The 18,958-nt window shown below is 38.3% G+C and overlaps 1 protein-coding gene across 1 annotated transcript; it reads left to right on the top strand.

Moving 5' to 3' along the window:
• The first annotated feature begins 7,722 nt into the window (after positions 1-7,722).
• On the top strand, positions 7,723-8,367 carry LOC113561944 (DNA cross-link repair 1 protein-like). Its single transcript, XM_026969620.1, has one exon. It carries the CDS (start codon positions 7,723-7,725, stop codon positions 8,365-8,367), a length of 645 nt encoding a protein of 214 aa, XP_026825421.1.
• The last annotated feature ends 10,591 nt before the right edge of the window (positions 8,368-18,958 follow it).

Here is an 18,958-nt window from a genome sequence, read left to right as displayed (position 1 = left end):
TCGAGTTAAGAACAGGCTCAATCGATTCTGCGTACTCGAATTATATAATGAAAGTGTTTTTATTTTTCTCCTACATGCCCGGTGAAGGGAGATATTGCGATGCAAAGTCTACATCGTGAAATATTTTATTAAGAAACTCTCTTATCGTCGTCGTCGTCTTGGTCACGGAAAACGTACAGTTCACCTTTTAACCACTAGGCGGCGCGGCGTTTACGGCAGTGCCGGCATGGCTGACGGCTCCGCTAAAGAGAGCAGTGCGCATTCTAGTAGTTGTGATTCTAGAAAAATTTAACATGACAAATTAAACTTTATTTATTCCGATGATTAATTATAATATACTGGGTGTCGACTTTCGATTACAATTTAAAGGGTGTCCGATTTTAATTGACAAACCCAAAAAACTTGTAATTGTGAGATTCTAGAAAAATTTGATACGAGAGATTAAATTTTATATTTATCGATGATTAATTATAAGATTAATTATAATATACTGGGTGTCGACTTTTGATTATAATATATAGGGTGTCCGATTTTTATTGACCTACCGAAAAACTTGTATTTGTGATTCTAGAAAAAGTTGACATGATAAATTAAACTTTTTGCATTCCGATAGTTATTACAATATACTGGGTGTTGACATTCGATTATAATATAAGGATGTCCGATTTTAATTGACTAACTCGAAAAACTTGCAGTTGTTATTCTAGAAAAATTTAACATGATAGATTAAATTTTATTTTTTCCGATGATTAATTATAGTATACTGGGTGTCGACTTTTGATTATAATATATAAGGTGTCCAATTTTTAATGACCAAACGAAAAACTTGTATTTGCGATTTTATAATATACTGGGTGTCGACTTTTGATTTTAACATATAGGGTGTCCTATAAGATTATAACATGTAGGGATTTTAATTGACCGAAAACTCGAAAAACTTGTATTTGTGATTCTAGAAAAATTTGACATGATAAATTAAACTTTTTGTATTCCGATAGGTATTACAATATACTGGGTGTTGACATTCGATTATAATAAAAAAAGAAATGATATCATAAAAATTACTTTTTTTAAAAAAAAGGAGAAAAAAGGCGCCAAGTACACGCTCCAGTCGCAACCAATCAAATAAAAATTAATCTATTAAACAAATGTCGTATATATATAAAATTAACTTATTAAAAAAATGTCGTATATAAACCTATAAAAAATATGATATCGGAAAATGGCGCCAAGTAAAACTTTACCAGTCACAACTAACCAAATAAAAATTAATTTATTTAAAAAATGTCATATATATAAAAATAAACAATAGTAATGCTAAAGAACTTGGCGCTGCTACATAAACAATATTCACTAAGTAAATAACAATATTACATTAGTGAACACTGTCAATTAACGTATTTAAATATTAATTAGCATTGTCAGTTAACGTATTACTTGATGATGTACAGCGCCAAATTCTTTAGCATTACTATTTTTTATTTTTATATATATACGACATTTTTTAAAGAAATTAATTTTTATTTGGTTAGTTGTGACTGGTAAAATTTTACTTGGCGCCATTTTCCGATATCATATTTGTTATAGGTTTATATACAACATTTTTTAATAAGTTAATTTTTACTTTTATATATATATATATATATATAAAATTAACCAAGTAAAACCAAATAAAATTTAATCTATTAAACAAATGTCGTATATATATATATATATATATATATATATACAACATTTTTTAATAAGTTAATTTTTACTTGGTTAATTTTATATATATATAATTTTATATATATATAATTTTATATATATATATATAATTATATATATATATATATAAAATTAACCAAGTAAAAATTAACTTATTAAAAAATGTTGTATATATATATATATATATACGACATTTGTTTAATAGATTAAATTTTATTTGGTTTATAATATACATGTCTCATTTAAAAATATAGGGTATCTCACTCTATCTTATTATCAAGAGACACGGTAGTGTCTCGCGCCAAGTATACGCGCAGCGAGACCGCACCGTGACTCTTTACGCGAAGCGACGCTTTCGAAGACACTCAGATTATTAGATCTCAATAACCGCTGAACGGATGAACTTCTAAGTAGGCTCAATAGATACCTTGGGGTCGAATTATATAATAAAAGTGTTTTTATTTTTCTTGTACGTGCCCTACGAGCGGAGATATGGCGATGCAAAGTCTGAAATTGGAAAATTTCATTTAAGAAACGTCGTCATCGTCGTCATTTGTACAGTCCGTTCTTTTTCGTCGAGATGGCAGCAGCTCCGTTTATACCGACCGGCGGAAATGCTGTTGGTATATCCGTGTGACTCACACATAACGATCATATGTAGAGGCTCTACATTAGAAAACTCTAACTTATCGACCCGACCGTCATGTGTAAGTCACACGGATCCGGTCGGTGTACGACAAGTGTACGACGCGATGTAGTGAAAGAATTGGAGTGAGAAAAGATATATTTGCGAGAGAACGAGTGAGTGAGTGAGTGAGTGAGCGAGAGGGCGAGTGAGTGAGAGGGCGAAAGAGAGAGAGAGTGAATGAGAGAGCGAGTGAATATGAGAGAGCGAAAAAGCTAGTGAATGAGAGGGCGAGAGAGCAAGTGAATGAGAGAGCGAGAGGACGAGAGAGCGAGTGAATGAGATGGCGAGAGGGCGAGAGAGCGAGTGAATGAGAGAGCGAGAGAGCGTGAGTGAGAGGACCACGTCGACGACGACGACGACGTTGCACCACGTCGATGACGATAGAGAGTGAGAGAGTGAGAGAGCGGGAGAGCAAGAGAGCGAGAGAGCCAGTGAATGAGAGACCAAGAGGGCGTGAGTGAGAGGACCACGTCGACGACGACGACGACGACGACGATGACGACGAGGAGCTCAAAGCAATACCAGCTTCAGCGTTTGAAAAGTGTTTTGAGGACTTACGCATTGGCACGTGTGTATTGCATCCGATGGGGCCTATTTTGAAGGTGACAAAATCAATATTTACTACGTTTACACGAGCGCTACTTTTGTAGTAACTTACTCGAATTATCGTAAGTTACTATAATTCGAGTAAGTTACTACAGAAGTAGCGCTCGTGTAAACGTAGTAATTGATAAATAAACAAGTAATTTGTGTTTTATTAACTAATTCCGGATACTTTTTTTACAGAATGTATATTTATATCACAACAAAATTACCTTTTTAAAAAAAGATACAAAAAAAGCGCCAAGTATACGCGCCTGAAGTTCTTTCAAAAAAGGACTCTACAAAACTAATGATATGAACAAATTGCGCCAACTCCAATGGGTATTTATGCAAACCAGAAAATCTATTACTTTATTATTATTCTTTGACCAATATTTATTGTTGATTCTGATTTAAGACCATCTTAAGTACAATCATAAGATATTTATGAAACCAATCACACAGTCGTATCAGCATTTTAAGACATTACTTCAGATCGTCTGGAAATAAGAACGGACTATGAATACTAGCCTTTGATATTAAAAAATAAAGGACATAATAATATTAAGCAGATTTTTTTATACGAATAAATATTTTAATACATAGAAATATATTTATTAATACAAATAAGTGTTTTTTTCAAAATACTTGGCGCTGCTAAACCGAATCATTATGTTAATTGCCTCATTCTCTTTTTTTCTCTCTTGTGAATGCGTGCATGGGTGTGTATGTGTGTGACATTAGAATTAAGTATAGAATAAGTTTAACTACATTTGTACATATATGTATTTCAGCGAGTTGTTATGTAATTTAGAGTTTAAGGAAATTATTGTAATCTTTAGATTATTTAAATACTAAGACAATTTTTGATTCGGTTTAGCAGCACTAAGTAGTTTGAAAAAAACACTTATTTGTATTAATAAATATATTTCTATGTATTAAAATATTTATTCGTATAAAAATATTTGCTTAATATTATTATGTCCTTTATTTTTTAATATCAAAGGCTAGTATTCATAGTCCGTTCTTATTTCCAGACGATCTGAAGTAATGTCTTAAGATGCTGATACGACTGTGTGATTGGTTTCATAAATATCTTATGATTGTACTTAAGATGGTCTTAAATCAGAATCAACAATGAATATCGGTCAAAGAGTAATAATAAAGTAATAGATTTTCTGGTTTGCATAAATACCCATTGGAGTTGGCGCAAGTTGTTCATATCATTAGTTTTATAGAGTCCTTTTTTGAAAGAACTTCAGGCGCGTATACTTGGCGCTTTTTTTGTTCTGTATATACACAAGGGGTAACTGAGGTTTTTTTGAAACCTATACTTTCTAAAAATACACTTAGCTTTAAATACCATTAACGACTTGCTTGTTTTAAACCATAAAGGTTTATTCAATTTACATACCTTGTTTTCCTCACCGCGCTTAACAAACATTTCCGGTTGTTCCATATATATTTCATCGAACAAGTTTCCTTGAACATACGCGGATATTACATCCATTTGATGTATATATATTTGCTTTATTACGCAACTGGCTAAAAAGGCCCTAATTGTTTCAAACTTGGCTACTGGCGCGAAAACCTCATCAAAGTCGATTCCTTCACGTTGTTGATCCCCTCGTGCGACCAGTTTGACCTTGAATTTTTCTGGTGTCCCTTCTTGATTCCTCTTTATTTTAAACACCCATTTATTCCTTAGCACCTTTTTGTTCTGTAGCCTGTACAGCAAATTTCAGGTGTTGTTCTCCATTAAAGATTCGTACTCCATTTTCATGGCGGCTAGTCACAGGTCTTCCTCTGCACTGTCCATCGCTTCCTTTATGTTCCGGGGTTCTTTGTATTCTTCGCTTTTTATTTCTTGATATAATTTTGTGGTCTGCCTGGCTTTCCGTTTCTTATTAATTTAGGTCGTCCTTGTCCCTTTTTAATCTGCATGGTTTGTGTTTTTGGAGTTTCTGTTTGTACTTCCTCTTCTTGTTCACTTTGTTCTTGTTTGTATATTTTTTTCTTTTCGTCTCCCTCTTCTGTTTCTTCCTCTGTTGCAGCTTGATTCGTCGGTGTCTCCAATAATTCCGCTCTTTGTATAGAATGATCTTCAATAAAACGAACACCTCTTCTCTTTACTACCGTTTTGGTGCCGCTTACTCATAATCTGTATACCTTGGATTCTTGTGAGTATCCTACTAATACATATTCTTCTCATTTTGGTGAAAATTTGTTATCTTTGTGTGTTTTCTTATGTTACGTCCAGAAGACTCCACGGTTCCTTGCTCTCAAAAGAAATAATACATAGCTCTAGAGGGAAAAATTTATAATTTAACGAACCATTTCCCACGCTGCGATAAGTGTAACCGCGCGGGTGCAGGGGCTATGTGGTCTCAGTAAAAAATGTCTCAAAGTGATGGGCGAAAACTCTTCCACAAAAAAATTAAGAGTCTTGGCGCCTGTTCCCAGCCGAAGCATTCAATAGACAAAACATATCTGGGGTATGCAGATGAAATCAACTAACGGAGATCGCTCCAGATCTGGGAAAATTGGGGCGGCACTTGAAAGATGTCACCCGTTAACGGCAATAAAATAACTCACCGATCTTTAATACCAAGAAATTCGGGCACACATGGCCATCCGCGAACCAGATACTCAATATAAATAAATCCAGACCAACAAAACGAACACCTGGATTGTTATATTTGGGGGTCAAAGGGTGGTTCATCACAGGTGCCGCACATTAATTCCCGAAACAATTACCATAAAGCTGTCCGCTGATACTGTGATAATTATTAAAGCGACAACGACGCTGGTTCATGAAAAAACAATTCCCAGAATCAGAATAACTCCTCCCTAAGCCTTTCTAGCCCTATATAAAGGGAACGATCCGCCCCAGAGGCTTCCCTTCTGGACCCGGCATTCAGCATTACGTACGAAAGTCTCGTTTCCGTCCGCGGAACGCCGCAGTAGATTAAAAACGTAAAGTCAGTGCTAGACACCGATCCGAAGAACCTCCGGACGGATTGACTCCCTGAACAGAGGCAACGATTCCAAGACCAACATCTGAAGATTCCTCAGCCTCGAAGAAAGTAAGCGAAACCTGCACACTGCTTTTACTTCTCCCTCCCCCCTTTTTTGCATCTTCACCGACTCATACTTTTATTTCTACAATAGTATCGAACAAAGATTCTATTCCGTTTTCCCCTTTTCAAGTGGCTTATATAAAACGCAGAAGCAGAAGCACGACACCCCCACCAGAATCATTTTCAACCGACCAAAGGGCAGCCTCCCCTGAACCAGCAGCGTTTGAACGGCCGCGGAAACGCAACAATTCCGTATTAACCTTACCGCGGTCCCCCCGTCGCGATCGTACCGAGCGCTCAACAATAGACACACCTTCGCCTACTTCTCCTTCATTTATTCCATTTTCTCCAATATCCCACAGATCTTCTATTTCACCTTCCTCTTCTACATTCGCTAAACCACCTTCTCCCAGGAACTCCCCTTTCTCCCTCCCAGAACTGTCCCCAAGCTGGTATTCTCCTATCCCCACCCCGGAGCTCGAACAGTATCTACTTCCTTCGGATCTCGAGGAAAGTCCGAATCCTCCCCCTGTATCTCCCATCCAGGTACCCACAGTGATCCACAATCTATCTTTTCTCTCCTTTGCTGAACTTAGAGAAATCTATGAGGGTGGCCTCGAAGTTTTGCGCGAACATATCCTCGATTACTTCTCCACGTTCACCTTCCCCCGTCCACCTTTCACCTTCGTCCTCGGACCTGATTCCATTGACATAACTACATTGAGAGACGCAGCTCCTAACACTGTAGTTCCTCTGATTACGCGAAATCGTCAACATCCTGTCTTGATCCCCGTCTCATATATCCAATCACTTTTTATTAATAATCTATCACAGATACCTCGCAGCGAATAGAATCCTATTTTTAAGATTAAACATATATATATATATATATATATATATATATATATATGTTTAATATTAATATATATATATATATATATATATGTCCCTTCTTTTTTGAGAAAATTATTAAATTCTTTGGAGAGGTATTCTTTCGCGTTATCGGTTTCTTTATGCAGTGTCCAGTCATTTTTTCTACACGAGTTTTGTATTCCTTGAAGGCGTCCAGTACTTTTGACTTTTTCTTCAATGGCTTAATTTCTATAAAACTATAAGTTCTTGACGACCAGACTGGTAGTTTATTTAAAAAATAAGAACACAACGTTTCGATCAAAGGTTCTGATCCTTATCAAGTGTTTAACGCAAAAGAGTATTTCAACTAAATCTCATTCTACAACATAATAAAGTCACACACAAGAAATATTAACAAAAAATAAAAGACTAAAATTCAAATAAACGCAACGCAAAAATAGAAGTAAAATAATAGTAAAATACATACAGAATAATAAGATAAATACAGAGAACAAAACTTACTGGAAAAAAGAGATTCAGAAACTCAAGAAATGACTTGTAGAGAGAAACACCTCCGTATGTGATGGAAGTTTACAAACAAGTGAGACAAAGACAAAGGTTACATGTTTGCCAAGACGGCAAACTCAAGTACATTTACAGGTATGTCGATATGTTCTTAATATTGCCAACTGATAAGATCCAATACGTCTTGAGTATTTTTAATAGCTACCATCAGAACTTAAGTTCACGGTGGAACTGGAAAGCGACTTATCCATTAACTGTTTAGATACCACAGTAATACGTGATAAAGGAATGTTGATCACTAACTGGTACCGGAAACCTACATTTTCCGGTAGATACACGAATTACTTTACTAGCAATCCCACAACGCATAAGATTAATGTAGTCACTGGCTTGACCGACCGTGCCATTTTACTATCAGACAATCGTTTTCACAATGACAACATTACCGTGGTCAAAGAAATTTTAATTCAGAATTGTTATCCACTTGATTTGATCAATAAGTACATCCATAAGAGGCGGAAAAGCATTAAGTATAGGAGTCAGACCATTGATTGTGTTCCGGACAACAATAACAGCAGTAAAAACGACAATAACAACAATAATAATGACAATAACGACAATGATAATGACAATAGCAATCATAAACATTTTGTGAGCATTCCATACGTTAAAGGTGTAAGCGAAAACCTCTCAGGCCTTCTGAAGGACTGTCAATTCAGAACTGTTTATTCAGTTTTTAAAAAATTGAATTCGTTAATTAAGCTTGGTAAAGACAGACTCAGCAAGGGTGAAAGAACTGGAGTGGTTTACCAAATTAACTGTATGGATTGTGAGGCTTGCTACATAGGCCAAACGAAACGGCATCTGAACACTCGCATTAGAGAACACCAATTGGACATTACTAAAAAAATTATAGTTGTTTGTCGGTCGTAAGCAAATACAGAATGCTTACCGAACCCGATTTCGATTGGTCGAATATTAACATTTTGCATCGTGAGAACAAATTAAGAAAGAGAGAGATCGCCGAAATGATCTTCATAAAAAGGCATCCTAATGCAATTAACTTACAATTAGACGTTGAGAACCTGCCTTGTATCTATGACGCCGTCTTGGCAAACATGTAACCTTTGTCTTTGTCTCACTTGTTTGTAAACTTCCATCACATACGGAGGTGTTTCTCTCTACAAGTCATTTCTTGAGTTTCTGAATCTCTTTTTTCCAGTAAGTTTTGTTCTCTGTATTTATCTTATTATTCTGTATGTATTTTACTATTATTTTACTTCTATTTTTGCGTTGCGTTTATTTGAATTTTAGTCTTTTATTTTTTGTTAATATTTCTTGTGTGTGACTTTATTATGTTGTAGAATGAGATTTAGTTGAAATACTCTTTTGCGTTAAACACTTGATAAGGATCAGAACCTTTGATCGAAACGTTGTGTTCTTATTTTTTAAATAAACTACCAGTCTGGTCGTCAAGAACTTATAGTTGTTTGAATTTTCTGGCGTTACATCATACACTATTAATTTCTATAAATCTACAGAGACAACCCATAAGTAAATAAACATCTTGATTTTCGGACATTGTCTTTTATTTCACAGTATTTACTTTATATAAATATGAAATATGTATACTAAAACTTAGTTGCTCCACCCTTTGCTTTCTTCATAGCTTTAACTCGATCGGGCATGGAATCAATAAGTTCTGCTATATTGACCTGTGGAATGTTAACCCACTCAGCACGCAAACACTCTAAAAGCTCTCCATGGGAAGCAGGTCTTCGTGAACGTCGTCTCACTGCACGATCAAGTATATACCAGACATGTTCTATAGGATTCATGTCAGGTGACTGACTAGCCCATGGAAGCTTTCGGATGCCTTTTTTGCCTGCCAGACTTGGGTCTTTTTAGCAGTGTGGCAAGGAGCTCCATCTTCCATAAACATAGTGGATTCTTTGCTCAGCAGCCTACGAGAAAATATTGGAAGGAGACCTTTCTCCAAAATGGTGATGTATTTTTCGGCATTAATATTGCCCACACATTTCACGAGCTCTGATCGTCCTGTGCTCCAAATGGCACCCCACACCATAACGGAAAATCCACCATGCTTGACGGTTGGTTGTAGTCGATTCATATTAAATTCTTGACTGGGCGTTCTCCAGACCCATGTGCGTCCGCTACATGAAAATTGAGCAAAGGACGATTCATCTGAGAAGATGACACAATGCCAAAAACTCAAAGGGCGTTCCATTTCAGTTGCCCACTGTTTTCTTTTCGCAATATTGGCTTCGCTGAGAAGTGGTTTCCGCCTGGCAGCTCTTCCATGATAGTTTAGCTGATGGAGATACCTGACAGCTGTGTTACGACTCACTTGCAAATGTTCTGCAACATCTGCAGCCTTGCAACGGGGATTTCCTTCCACCACTCGTTTTGCAGCCCTCAGTTGTCGTTCTGTTGGTCCAGGTCGACCTGAACGTGACCTAACAGTTTCCTTTTTCTCTGTTTTGAACTGCACAATTACTCTATTGACAGTGGACAGCGGAATATCCAATTTTAGAGCAATTTGTCTCTGGCTTATACCACCCTCATATTGTCCGACAATACACCCTCTTTGAAAATCACTCAATTCTTTGGCGCCAGGAGTTCGTGGCATACTTCTTGATTTCAAGAACTTGTCACTACACACAAATCTCTGAAAATAATGGTAAATCAGCACTGTCATTAGCATAAAACACATTAATTTTCGTTTAATTAAGGTGTCTATTTACTTATAGGTTATCTCTGTACTGTTATCGTCTATAAATGTAACAAAGTATTTCGCTCCTGCGAGTGATGACGTGCTCATTGGCCCACAAATGGCACTGTGCACTAGACCTAATATTTCTTTTTCTCTTCTCTTTGATGTTTTATATGATAATTGATGTATCTTGCTTTTCTCACATGTCGAGTTCTTTACGTTATCTAATCCCAGATTTCCTTCTTGTGTGATATTCAGCGATGAATCGCTAATTACACGAAAAGGAATTTATAATTTCCACATGCATTTTTGGAGCGACAAAAATCCCAGAGTCACGCGACTCAGAAACTTTCAAACTCGCTGGAAGATAAATATGTGGGCTGGAATAATGGGAACACAAATACTTGGTCCAATTGTTCTTCCGCAACAAACGTTAATTAGTGAAACATACGTCGAGTTTCTAAAAGATAACTTTCCAGATTTCTTAGAAGATGTACCGTTGTTGGAAAGAAACAACGGTATTTTTATTATTAACGGTATATTTATTTTTCAACAGGACGGTGCTGGGCCACACAACGCTAGAAGTGTAACAAATTATTTAAATGACCAGTTTCTTGGACGCTGGATGGATCGGTATGGCCCTGTACGTTAGCCCGCAAGATCTCCGGATCTCAACCCTCTCGATTTTTTTTGTGGGGCTATTGTAAGGAAGTAATTTATAAACACTTTCCGAAGATGTCGATGATGTAGAAACAAGACTCCAACATGCCATTTGAGACATCGAAGAAGATCTAATGCAGGACGTCGAAAGAAATTTATTAAAACGCATGGGAGCTTGCATTAGGATGAATGGTAGTCAGTTTGAGTACTTATTATAAAATTTCTTCACGTCCAATCCGCTCTTCTCAGAGCGAGTAAAAGCAATCCGTTCTTCTCAGAGCGAGCAAAAGCAATCCGCTCTTCTCAGAGCGAGCAAAAGCAATCCGCTTTTCTCAGAGCGAGCAAAAGCAATCCGTTCTTCTTAAGGCGAGCAAAAGCAATCCGCTCTTCTCAGAGCGAACAATAGATTTCAACGTGAAACATCTTTTGCAGTTTCAGAAACATAAGAACAATCCAAAAGAGGGATCAAAACTTCGGTTGGCGTTCTCTCAATATTTATAATCAATCTTATAATCTTAAAGTTCATTTCACGTATAATGCATTATTTATCCTTGTTTAATATTCCATGAACAACAAGAAGAAATGATGCAATATGCGTAAAACACCTTCAGTCTTCTTTGTTATTTGAAAATAATTATCAACATAATATGGATCAACATCAATATCAAAATAAAATCATAAAATCATATCGTTACGTCATTGAAATGATTGCTCTGAAAAAGGGCCTGCTAATTCTTCAGAATTATATAATAATTTTTCTCATGCGTTCGGAATTTCGGGAATGAATGCACCGCCCCTCTCTCTCTCTCTCTCTCTCTCTCTCACTTACTCACTCACTCAAACCAAAACGGGAGAGAGAGTGCGCTGCCGAGCGCGCCTTAAACATAATCTACCATAACCTTATTGAATGTTTGCCGCGTGCGTCGAGCAGTCTCCACATCGTGTAACTGCGCGGTGTATGTAACGTGTTTCTTTTTTTAAAGTGACTTTAATAATTACTCAGTGGTGATTGAATCTTTGGTGATCAATGATGACTGTGAATAGTGATGAAACAATAGATTCGTTCGTGAATGCCTCGATAGTGATTACTGTGATTGTGCGTAATGTGTTTTATTCGTCGAGTAATTCTCAGTTGCCGAATAATTAATCGATAGTGAGTAATAAACCGATAAATGCATTTATAAATCAATCAAGTGCGTGAGTAAATACGTGATACAAATGTATTAGGTTGTTCATTAAGTTCTGCGGTTTTCTCGATAGATAGCGTTTTTCCATTGAAAAAGATAGCATGCATCGCCTGAACCGCGGATTGCCGCATACTCCGTGACAGGTTAGACAACGCTTGACATTTCGCCAGAGTCTTTGTTGTGTTTTGACGTGTTGTGTGTACGCGCTATTCATTGAAAATGGAGGATCAAAAGGTGCATTTTCGGCACATTTTGCTATTTTTCTTCCGCAAAGGAGTAAAAGCGACAGACGCACAACGTGAGATATGTGGCGTGTACGGGGACTCGGCCATAAGCGCTGACACTTGTCAGCGTTGGTTTGCGCGCTTTCGTTCCGGAGATGTGAACGTCTCCGATGCTGCTCGCTCCGGTCGTCCATCCACCACTGACGACGACCAAATCGTGGCCGCAATCAAAGCAGACCGACACCTAACGACGCGGGAGATCGCGGAGCGCTTCGACATCGCCCATACAACGGTTGCGCAGCGATTAAAACGGCTTGGGATGTCGAAAAAAGCAGATGTTTGGGTCCCTCACGAGCTCACTGAAAAGAACATTTTGGACCGCGTCATGATCTGTGAATCCCTGCTGAAATGGAACTCGCTGGAGGCCTTTCTCAAACGGGTGGTCACGGGAGATGAAAAATGGGTGGTATATAACAACATTCGACGCAAGCGGTCATGGTGCGGTCCGGGTGAGTCGTCACAATCGGTTGCCAAAGCGGATTTGCATCCGAAGAAAGTGATGCTGAGTGTGTGGTGGGATTGGCGAGGCGTCCTGTATTTCGAGCTGCTTCCGCGCGGTCAGACCATCGACGCCGAGAAGTATTGCGCTCAGTTAGAAAAATTGAAGCAGGCAGTGGTGGAGAAGCGGCCAGAATTGGCGAACAGGAAGGGCGTTGTCTTCCACCACGACAACGTCAAACCACACATTGCTTTGGTGACCAAGAAGAAGTTTAAGTGCTTTGGCTGGGAAGTCATGCAGCACCCACCGTACTCCCCAGACCTTGCGCCGTCGGATTACCATCTGTTCCGGTCACTCCAAAACAATCTCGACGGGCAGCGTTTTAATTCAGTGGACGATATTCAAACGTACTTGGAGGACTTTTTCGCGCAGAAGTCGCGCGACTTCTACAAACGCGGCATTATGTCTCTTCCAGAACGTTGGCAGAAGGTGGTCGATCAAGATGGACAATACATTCTAGATTGAATAAATGTGTAAGTACAATAGATTTATGTTTTAATTTAGAGCAAAAAAACCGCAGAACTTAATGAACAACCTAATATTAAAGGAAAAGAGTTGTGACTCATTACTCGGTGTATTACATGTAAAATTGTAATTTTGTTATCCGCGATCGTGGGGCCATTTATTTATTCTTCGCCTTTTTCAAGCTACTGCGGTATGAAGACATCGAATATCTTATAAGGTAAGAATGTGCGTGCGTGTGTGTGTGTGTGTGCGCGCGCGCGCGCGTGGCGCATGTGTGTGTGTACGCGCGTACCACTGCGTGTAGCAGCTGATCGCGTAATTGCCCGCGTCGGACAGTGAGTTGCGCCGCCCCTGCTTACCTTTCGTACTCGCCCCATAATTTGTTAACTATTTTCTCTTATAACTTGAAAACTAAGCTTCGGACAAAATTTTGGTAAAGCACAAATTGTTTTAGAATTACATCAGGAATACGTCATTTTAAGGACTGACGTTTGTTCTGAATCATCCTGTATAATCTCATAAAAATCGCATTTCGAATTTTTTTAATGGTTTTGGAGATTGAAGTACTGTGATTAAAATGGGACACCTTGTATAATTAAATTACACGTTATATAAAAATACAGTTTTATAAAATACAATATAATTTCTTAAAAAGCAGAGGAGAGTTGTCACGCGTAAATAGAGAGCAATCGAGTGCATCGTTAATCACGAAAAAATACACGATTTACAGAAAACAAAAAAATAGATGGTCATATGACCATCTTTTCCTATTAGTACTCGAAGATAATCACAGTCCTTCGCTAAAAAGTGCTAAAGTTTCAGGCACATGTACGGAAGTGCTTTTATATGCCTATGAATTTGCGTCTGCAATTTGACATCACTGCTTTTCGTCTTTCTAGTTTTTTCCGAATCTATCTTATTCTTTACCCTTTACAGAAAGAGAAGTCTTCTATTCAAATATTTTGAATTTATATTATATTAAGCAATAATATCGCATTTTTTGTATATATGTCGTAACTAATAAGTTGAGATCTTATTACATTGCTATTTTTATACACAAATTATCTTACCTTTGAATATTCCTAATATGAAATATATGCAATGTTAGCAAGAGTAAGTTTGCAAGGTTTTACACTTTGTTGCATTATCAGCAGCATCGACTTTTGCATCTTTAACGAAACTGGGTACTGTTACGTCCAGAGCTTCGACGGCTCTACAATGGCGCGGAACAAGACGCCTGTCGAGTTTCGTGGGCACTTAGCCGCAGAAATCTCGCGTCGAGCCTTCCCATACGCTTCGCTGTAAAGGCCTACGACCTTAGGTCGTAATAACCCGAACACACGAAAGGGTCAGCTCGTGGTCCCTTTTTAGGCAAGGGAACTGAATCCCTATTGCCAAGGATAGGACCTGTACGATTCGTTGCGATAAGGAGAGATGGATACGAGGTGGTTAATTAACCAGTTCTTCTTGTTTTGAAAAATAAAACATCGTTTTTATTTTTCCATTCGCAAATTGATTACAACATTGAAATTATACAGTGGTTTTCAATGAACTAAATCTAATTTATAAAATAAAAAAAAATTTTATATGAACGCGAAATGTAATAATAGCATAATAAGGGGAAGTTCTACAAAGTGTGTGAAAAATTGTCGAAAAATAACATTTGTATATATGAGACAGGGATCAAAACTGGGTATTGTCTGTTGTGTGTGATTAGGGGAAGAACAAAATGAGGTGGTAAGTCTGATGGTGGTACTTAGAGTAATCGGGTCAATTGGTCCTGGTCCAAGGACATAGGCGTTAGGGGGAAGGGGAAAAGTAAGTAAGGGGAAACAGTCAAGGATGTTCTCGCGGATGGATTCGAGGCCCGCCTCATAAAGTTCCCTTAGAGTATTCAAGGAAGGAAAGGTTAAGTCTTCTACAGATATTTGAAATGGTGAAACAGGGTGAGGAACGAAGTATTCTTCGGAATCGGAAGGTAGAAGGTATTGATCTAATTCACCTGAGGGGATGGGAGAGTACCAACCCGGGGACAATTCAAAAAGATCAGAGGGGTTGAGCGGAGGCGAGGATGATTCGGGATAAATAGAATGAGTGACTCCGCAGACAGTGCAGACGGAGGGTGGTATGGTGTTAACAATAAAATTCTGCGAGAGATTAGCTGGTGGTGATTCAGGGGAAGCTGCCCCCTGGTTGTTCGAAATGTGTTCCGTAGTCGAGGTTGCGTCTCCGCGGTTTACATGAGCCACTTAAAAAGGGGAGAATGGAAGATAACAATTTTGTTCTCTGTTATACATATATATATTTACGAAGGTGATAATCGGTGAAGATGGATAGGAGCGAGCTAGAGAAAAGTAACGGTAGTGTGCTGGTTGCACTTACTTCTTCTCTGCAGGAAAAATCTTTCGATGGTGTAGAGTGGTTGACTAGTGGTTGGTTCTGCCCAGGGAGCTGACCCGGCCGGCCAAACTTCAGAACGGTGGCACTGACTCTAATCGTCACGGCTTTCCGGACAGAAACGGGTTACCGGATCCAGACGAAGAGTTTAATTATTCGGATTGACGCGGCTTTCCGTAGTCAGAAGCGAAACTTTTCGGGCAGAGTAACGTACTACTGGATCCAGAAGAAGTGCAGAAAAAAGAGGACTTGTAAGACGTGAGTCTATTCGACACGAGAATTATTTGTATAACGCGCGCCAGTACGGCCTATGACAGCACGGTCTAATCGATTTAAGGCGCATGCGAGACGAATAGTCCTATCTACGCATGTATATCGATCGTCGATCGATAGTAATAAAAGGAGCGTAATCGCCTGCCACGTCCTCTTTCGTTTCGGGGTTCTGAGACGACAACATCATTCTCAGCAATTCTACATCAACGAAATATCAGCCATTTTTGGACAGCCATGTAGACTCTATTCCATCGGAATATCGGGATTGTGACGAGACTCGCAACGAGTATCATAAATGACGCCGTATCCTGGACAGGAGTGGACTTGGTTGATCACCGATTGAACAGCACGCTCTCAGCAAACACGAGAGATCAATTTCCGAGTCAAAGGACCCTGAAAAAGGTGAAAGAGCCAACGAGGGATCAAGCGCTCCGTTCTATTCGATAACTCAGATGAGTATTTCTATGAATTGAAACATAATTTCCGCGCGTTTATGTATTGAACAATGACTCGATTTATAATATGATTTCCGCACTTTTATTTTGAATAATAATACGACTTGTTCGATGATTTCCTCGATTACCTGTATTATATAACCGAAATATCATTATTCTCATCTGCTCATGGAATTTGAATATGTTTATTTGAAACGGATAATCGTTCGTCACCATCCTCTTGTTCGTATCTCGAGCCCCGAACTTTATAGTTAAAGTAACGAAAAGAATACATAGTTACAGACTCCGGAGCGGATCACTCCCTTTATATAGGGCTAAAAACGCTCATGGTGGGATTATTTCGTTTCTGAGAATTGGTTTTTTCATGAACTAGTTGTTACTTTAATAATTATTACGGTATCGCCGGACAGTTTTATGATAATCATTTTCGGGAAGCTAAATGCGGCATTTGTGATAGACCACCCTCTGACCTCCCGAATATGACAATCCTGACATTAATTACCTTAGTCTGGATTTATCTAACTGGTTCATGTGTGGCCATGAGTGCTCTAATTCTGAGTATTAGAGCTATCTGAATAAATTTATTGGCTTCCAGCGGGTGACACCTTTCAAGTGCCGCCTCAATTTCTCCAGATCTGCGGCAATCCTTATCGCTAATTATGTTTCATCAATCAAGTGGTTCGGCTGAGTACAGGCGCCAAGTCTCCTGCCCCCCTTTCCTTCAGTTTCGTCCGTCATTTTGGACATTTTTATCGTGGATACGTGGCCCCCCTGTACACCCGCCTCCACACTTGTCCCGCGCTGGAAAAATTCATTCATCTACTAAATTTCTTAAAAATAAATTGTTCCTTTTGGGAGCAAGGAACCGTGGAGTCTCTTGGACGTAACAGTACCAATTTCCGAAATGACTGAAAAATTATATATTTTACCTGTAGGGTTTATTAATTATGTACATTATAAATAAATTAGGTAAATATTGACAATAACGGAGACCGCCCCGATGACCTTGATCTTGACATATATTGTCAAGGTAACCCTTCTGAGTGACCTTCAAAAGGTTTTAGCCGTCGCTCGTTGTTTATTAAAAAGTTATTAACAAAAGAAGTTTAATAATTTTGCACGAATTTTCAGCTGTCCACGGAGACGTGAAGCAAGGACTTGAGTTTGACATATATTACAAAGGTCACCTTCCTGAATAACCCGTACTAGGTTCCACCCTTCGCTCGTTGTTTGTTAAAAAGTTATTAACAAAACTGTTTAATGAATAAAGCATAATTTTACGATACCATATACGTTTACGAAAGAGTATATTTGATGGAATTTTAGCTTTAAATCAGAAATAGGTTTGAGTTAGGTTATATTTTCCGAAACCGGAGCCCCGGACACGTACGTTTTCAGCCCGCTTCTCGCGGGGCAGGAAGGCAAAGCCCCTCCCCCGCCGGGATCCGTGCCGTGTACCAGATGATCAAAATCTGCACGGTGAAATCTGTTACACTGGCCCCGGCGGGGGGAGGGGCAAAGCCTCTCCCCCCGCCCTCCTGTGAAGCGGGCTGAAACCGAGCGTATGTGTCCGGGGCGACAGTTTCGGAAAATATAACCTAACCAGGCTAGGTTAGGTTAAGTTAGGTTAAGTTAAAAGCAGAGAATACTTTGTATTTAAGTGTTTGTGCTTTTGGTTAAAGTGAAGAATACTTCGTACTTATATTAAAAGAAACTATTCTACTCAATCACTGCTTTAAATGACTTTCAGCACGTATGTTTCGATTTATTTAAGGTCGTCAAGTTAGGTGACTCACCCTGTATATACAGGGTGTCCCATTTTATATTTGTCAGTCAAATATTTCGATATGACGTCGTTTCAGAGAAAAATGTTTCAAACAAAAGTTATATGGCTTCGAGGGGGCAAGATGATGATATTATCACTTTAATTGTAAATGCCACTTTAGAGATTTCATCATGGCGGCCATTTTTTCAAACGGAAGTTGAGTTTTCTCTCTAAATGAAAGTTGTAGCTGATAATGAGACGAATACAACGGTTTTTTGTTTTTTGCAATTGGACCAGTTTTCAGTGAGTTACAGCATTCCAAAGTATACTGTTTTATAACTTAAGTATACACATAAACCAAATCTTGTATCGAAAAATGTTTCTTACAAAAGTTTTATGACTTCAAAGGGGACATAAGATGCTGCCACTGATTTGACCTTGGGTGCACCTGTCAAGGTTATGTGAAGGTTAACTTTTTTTTAATGGATTTCTTTATTTCTCATTATACAGTCTTGTAGCTTACCTCGAGAGCTTTTCAAAACGCTATAATAAAGTATTTTGTCGTTAAATATTATTCGAGTTATGAGAACTAAAAGCGTTTCTCGAAAGTAAAATTCCACAAAGATTGTATATAAGTCGCTAAGCCAAACCGCGAATTAATTCTGTCGTATTGCGGCATACTGAGAGGAAGCTCTGCTACTCTATGGCGTGATAAGTTAGATATACGTTAAAGTTTCTTCTCTGTTCATATTTTCATTTCTTAACTATAATATTATTAGTAACATATTTTTTACGATAGTAGACA

This window comes from Ooceraea biroi, chromosome 5 (genome assembly GCF_003672135.1).
Source record: "Ooceraea biroi isolate clonal line C1 chromosome 5, Obir_v5.4, whole genome shotgun sequence".
Taxonomy (NCBI): Eukaryota; Metazoa; Arthropoda; class Insecta; order Hymenoptera; family Formicidae; genus Ooceraea; species Ooceraea biroi.
Note: the sequence above shows the minus strand (reverse complement) of the source record. Positions and strands in the feature narration are given on the sequence as shown.

Bases quoted from the DNA above. Each gene is read 5' to 3' on its own strand.
- LOC113561944 (XM_026969620.1), top strand. From the start codon at position 7,723: ATGTTGATCACTAACTGGTACCGGAAACCTACATTTTCCGGTAGATAC.